Source organism: Panthera uncia, assembly GCF_023721935.1.
Source record: "Panthera uncia isolate 11264 chromosome D3 unlocalized genomic scaffold, Puncia_PCG_1.0 HiC_scaffold_8, whole genome shotgun sequence".
Lineage (NCBI taxonomy): Eukaryota > Metazoa > Chordata > Mammalia > Carnivora > Felidae > Panthera > Panthera uncia.
The window spans coordinates 77,805,333-77,811,124 of record NW_026057586.1 but is presented as its reverse complement, the minus strand read 5'-3'; the positions used below and the strand labels follow the sequence as shown (position 1 = coordinate 77,811,124).

Sequence of the window (5,792 nt, the reverse complement as noted above, 5' to 3'; positions counted from 1 at the left end):
GAGAGAGGGAGAGAGAGGGAGAGGGAGAGAGAGGGAGAGAGGGAGAGAGGGAGAGAGGGAGAGAGGGAGAGAGGGAGAGAGAGGGAGAGGGAGAGGGAGAGGGAGAGGGAGAGGGAGAGAGAGAGAGAGAGAGAGAGACGCCTGGCCACACTAGCCTGAGGATATGGTGGACTAGTTTTGGACACACACAGTGTTTCCCAAAGCACATCTGCAAACCCTGGACCTCGGGGATGCTGTGTGTGTGTGTCCGTCCGTGTGGCAGAGGAAAGTTCTAGGGTCTAAGCAGGGAAGACACAGCACAGTACACTGTCCTCTCATGAAGTCACAACGCACAACAGGACGTTAAAGGTCTGGGACCACCGCGGTGCAGGAAACCGGTGACCGTGTGGCCCCTGACCGCTGCGTTCCGCACGGCACGGCACGGCACGCGGGGGCATCGCGGACAGTGCGTGCTCGGCAGGGCGTTGTGGACACGTGGAACGTCATGCAGCTATCACCTCGTTAACCACGCACCGGGCACCTGCCCTTCTCCTTTTGTACACGTACTCTAACAGCAGCAAAAAGCTGCAATGTTCGCATTGTAACCAGGTGCCCTCAATACTCCTAGCCAGCTTCTAAAATTGCTGTTTGGCAAGGAACCCGCAGAACAAAGTACCCTGTTCACTCACCAACGTTAAGAAAAATTCAGTAGAGCCAAGTTTTGCATGTTTGGATCAGAAGAGAAGCCAGAGACGTTCTGTTGCTGTCAAGGCTGGGCTTTCTGTTCCAAAACGAGACCGGGCAGGCCACTTGTGTGGATTCTCTGGGTAAGTTCCATTTATTAATCATTGTACAAAAAAATCTTGGCATTCATTTGAAGAGAAAAGAAGTCACTCTATCCAAATAGTTAGTATTTTAACATTGTGAAAGTCCTACTTTGTTATAACAGGACTTCTTAAAATGGAGAAAACTTTTGGAAAAAATTTTAAAAAGAAACTTATGATTTATTAGAGTACAGGAGATCCAAAACACGTTTTTAGAAAAATATAAAGTGCCCAAATACCAACTTACACAGGTGACACAGGCTTCCTGGAGCCAAATGAAGCATTCATGAAGGAACACATTTAAAAACGGTCTAGATACATATTTACATTGGGTCAGTAAAGGTAAAACCATCCTTCTTGGCTTTGATGTTACTCTAAGGAAAAAGGAAATCAAACCAGAAAACCAACAATTATAACTCAGCATGCTCCACAGTTTCTTAGTAATGCATCTGGTTAGTTTCTTAGTAATTACCTCTGGACTAACTAGTTCTCACCTTCAAACGAGAGTAGTGTAAGACCCCCGGCCTCGGCGGGCTGGGTGCTGTGAGTGGTCACATTTCCCAGGCCGATCGAAACCATCAGGCTCTGGATCTGACTGGCGACAGCGAGCTGGGGCTGGCAGGGGTCGGCCAGACCCTCGCCTCTTTCTAATAACTGCTCACCAGCCGTCAGTGACTACTAAGTGGTCTCGGGTGGCCTCCCCAAACCTCGGTCATCCCAGGGCTTCCAAAGGGGGAAATGAGGCAGTCATCAAACAGGGTGTGGGGAACCACATGCAAATGCACAGAAGGGCGGCGAGGCGGGGTCGGATCACAGCCCCCAAAGCCTCGCTCACCAGGGCGACTGGATTCTTTGCAACTCAGAGAGTAATGTAACTAGGTCCTAACTCCCGAAGGTAGCGTCTACTGGTTAACTACGAATTAGCTAGCTCGCGTGAGAACTGGCAGGTCGAGAGTGGCGGGCGCTCGGGGCTGTGAGGGCCTCGGTGCCCCCGAGCTCAGGGACCAAGGGTGGGGGGCGGGAGCCAGTGGGACCTTCAGGCAGCGGGGACTCGAGAAAGCAGGGCGCTCCCGCCTCCTTCCCCACGGATCGACACTCCTCAGGTTAAAGACGTTTTACCTGCGTCCACCCTGCCACAGCCGGCAGGGTCGAAGAGTGATTCTAAGGGATGACGGGGGACACGGACCCTCCTGTTTCCTCTTTAAAAAATGCATAAGGTTCATTATTTCTTTTTTTCTGATTACAAAAGTGAAACCTCCTTTAGGTCTTTGGAGACCACGGCGTGTGGTTTCTAAAAGTGAACATTCTAACACCAGATTGTACTTCCTACTATAAAGAGAACCCATCACTGACTTAAGATCTATTTATGATACCGGAATAATTTTTAAAATTAAAGGAGAGAAAAAAGTAGTTATTTCAAAGGGAAGGGGAAGTAGACGAATGTGGGAAAATCCATCCATAAAGGCCATTACGGTGCACTTTCTCACAAGATTTCACGTAAGGAAACAGAAAACTGGGGATTCGCAGACAGGAGCACGGACCTGGGAGGAACGTGGCGGGCAACGCTCTGCCGTGCTCCCGCTTCAAATAAAGGAAGAGATAAAGCGGCTGAAATCTGTTTCACGTATTGGAACAAATAAAGCCGAACGGTTCTGATGACCAATCTGCGTGTTCGTGTCCCCGCTGCTCGGATGCTGCTGCCGTCGCTCGCAGCCTCGCCTCTGAAGAAGCAACTACACGCAGGGCGAAAAGACAAGCGGTCCCGGCTCCGGGCCGCGCGCGCTCCACGGCGAAACCAGAAGGGAACCGGTGCAAACATGGAACCCCATCCGTCCGGCAAACGAAACGGTCGGAGACGAGTGTAGACAGACGTAACGGGAAGTGGGCGGGAAGGATGATTCTACGAGTGTCGACTGTGAGGCCTCATGAAGACAGAGTGTCACGAACTGTCACCACAGGACAAGCGCACAAGCCATGCCACTGAACACAGTGCCGTCAAATGAATTCACTAGTGTAGGCGGAGAGCGACATTGTCTTTGCAGCTGGAGGAGAGCACACGTTGTCTAAACTCGGTGGGAGGCAACCACGCTACTGGTTAAGTGCTTTCCTGGTGGTGTGAATCCAGAGGGATCCGTGGAGACGTCTTCTTCCGGAATCCTGTTCTCCTGGAGACAGCGGCAGCGGCAAAGGCTCGGTGTCCTCTACGGGACGCTACTCTATGTCCTCCTTCTTTGCACTGTAAATATTCTGCACCGTTTCATACACAGACTCCAGGTCCTCTGGGTACCGGATTTCTAGCTCCGCGTTCGGGATGTAGTGAGTGCCGGTAAACTCTGAGAAATAGCGTCCCACGTCAGGGTGTGAGATTTCTTGAGGCTCCACGTTATATTCCAGGTTTTCTGTTGGCAAAGAGGCACATGGACATTCCTATTAACACGGACACTTCTGTAGCGTCTTTTATCCAGAGAGCGTCCTATCTCTCGCCCCCTTTCGCACAGCAGGATTGAGGTGGAGAAGGAGAGGCCTGTTTATGGGATCTGAAGGAGGTAACAGGACCAAGACAGCGGGGGCGGTGGGGACAGTGGGGGGCTGGAGGAATGGGCCCCACCGGCTCCATGCTAAACAGAGTGTTTCCTATTCTCTGAGCAAGAAGTCTGCCCTGGCAAACGTCCAGCCTTTCGGGACCGGCAAACTACAGATGCGTCACGGTCCTCTGACTTGATCGTGCAAACAGCCAAGCGTAAGGGACCAGGGCATCCCAGCCTGCCCGATGTCTGCCACAGGTTCACCCTGTGAAGCCCCCACACCACGTGGCTACAAGTCTGGCACCTGCCACCCGTCTCCTCTACTGACCGGAGCTTCCACACAGACCTCACTTCGCTTCCCCCCCACCCCGACCCCGTGCCTTCCGATCCCGGCTGGTGCTTGTGCAGCGAGCCTGCTCTGGGCTGTCAGGAACCCGTGGGAGGAGTCGACGAGCGGCTCGCACCTCCAACCTGTACGGATGTGGGTTATCACTACTTGTGCGGTCTCCTAGGAAACCATACTACCTCCTCTCCCTGCTCGCCATTCTGCCACTAGAGAAACAGAAAGACTCCTTCAAAACAGAACGACGAAAACCACCAGAAGACAACACGCACAAGCTATTTAAAAGGCTGAAATCCTAGGGCCACCTAGGTGGCTCTGTCGGCTGGGTGCCTCTTGATTTCAGCTCAGCTCGTGATTTCATGGTTTATGAGTTCAAGCCCTGCACTGGGCTCTGCACTAACAGCACGGAGCCTGCGTGGGATTCTCTCTCTCCCTCTCCCAATAAATACATTAAAAAATAAAATAAAAAAGGCTGAAATCCTTTCATATCGCTTCTCCCTAAAAAACTTTGAAAAATGGCTCCCCCGAGGGCCTAATGAAAGGACAGTGTCTTGAGCCCCCCACATCCAGGAGAAGCCGAGCCACGCCCCCCACGGCCCGGCACCAAGAGGAGCTGGGCCGGGCAGATATTCCCACTCGGACTGGGAACCAGGGCAGTCTCAGTTCTGATCGACAGCCACACTCTGCACAGCCTATCACTCGAATTAATTCAACTGAGTCTCTGTGCAAGCCTAGCCCAGGGCCTAACACAAACAGTGCAGCCAACTGTCCCTAAAACAGCTTGGTTAAACATCCTGAAATGCAAATTCAGGACATTCAGCGCCCTCCACCCAGAGGCCCTGCATCCCCAGCGTCTCCAGCCTCCACCGGAGCATCATTTGGAAGCGCTGGCTTTAACTGATGTTGGGAAGGGGAAGGAATTGTGTGATTCAATCCGGAACTTTTTTTTTTTTTTAACAAAACAGGAAGGGATTTAAAGAAATTTTGGGCTAACAGCGGCTGTGTTTCTTCAGACTGCGTTAGAAGGACATACTCGGGGGCACCAGTCTGAGACTCAGTGCTACCGAGGAAAACACATACAATCCGTATGCAAGGGTGAACACCGTGAGGTGACCCTAACCTTACTTAGCGAGGGCGCAAGAGCGGTCCAATGGTCCACTGCAGCTCACCGTGGCCATCACGGCACATTAATCCTGCACAGGACAGGCAGCCGGGAAACAAGTGACCTGTTTCCCACATCCTGCGACGCAAGGGGGAGGGGAACTCCACACTGCACCAAAGGAGCCCGGAGGCTACACGGCAGGGCCGCTCTGTCCACGGCACACCGCGCATCTCTCTTTTTCACGTGGGCACTCCCAGCCAGGAAGTGTGCCAGGCACTACGACGACCAGCCAGGCCCCAGCTGACAGTGCGCACGCGTTGTTGCACAAGGGGCCCCTGTCACAACTCCCATCTGCAGCTGAGTACTCCGTGGCACAGACAGCAAGACCTGGCCCCGGACGTATTGGGACTCAAACCCAGACAGTCCAGCTCCAGAGCTGAGGGCGTCAGAGTAGGAGACACACGACAGGGGGTGGGGGTGGGGGGCAGGGGCTCATGGATGGAGGAGCGAGGACTGGCTGGAGGGCCCGCTGGGGCCCCAGGAGGGCAGCGCAGGCTCTGGCTGACGGCGCTCTGTGGATGCAGGGGCCCGAGGTTTTCCAGAAAGGAGACTGAGTAGTCTGTGAACACGGATAGCTGCTGTTACACTAGACCCCTACAGAGAACTTTATTTCCTTCTTTAGGTTTTACAGGTTTCTTCTTTCTTGTTAATATTTACTTACTTATATATTTTTATAACTAGGCTCCATGCTCAGGGCACAGCCCGACGCGGGGCTTGAACTTACAACCCTGAGATTAAGATCTGAGCTGAGATCAAGGGTCAGGCGCTTCACCGACTGAGCCACCCAGGTGCCTGGTTTTATAGGTTTCTAGAGCTGCAACTAGAAAAAACAAGTGTAAAAAACCCCTCAGGGGGCACCTGGGTGGCTCAGTCGGTTAAGCGACCGACTTCGGCTCAGGTCATGATCTCGCAGTCCGTGAGTTCGAGCCCCGCGTCGGGCTCTGTGCTGACAGCTCAGA

The 5,792-nt window shown here is 53.0% G+C and overlaps 1 protein-coding gene across 3 annotated transcripts in view; it reads right to left on the bottom strand.

Annotated features, from left to right (window-relative positions):
• Positions 1-798: 798 nt before the first annotated feature.
• The window catches only part of FBXO21 (F-box protein 21), a 47,774-nt gene continuing 42,780 nt past the window's right edge, over positions 799-5,792 (bottom strand). For all 3 annotated transcript variants that reach the window (XM_049619272.1, XM_049619273.1, XM_049619274.1), the window contains exon 12: positions 799-3,202. In XM_049619272.1, coding sequence (XP_049475229.1) covers positions 3,015-3,202 — 188 coding nt within the window. In that variant the 3' untranslated portion in view covers positions 799-3,014. The remainder of the gene's footprint in view (positions 3,203-5,792) is intronic.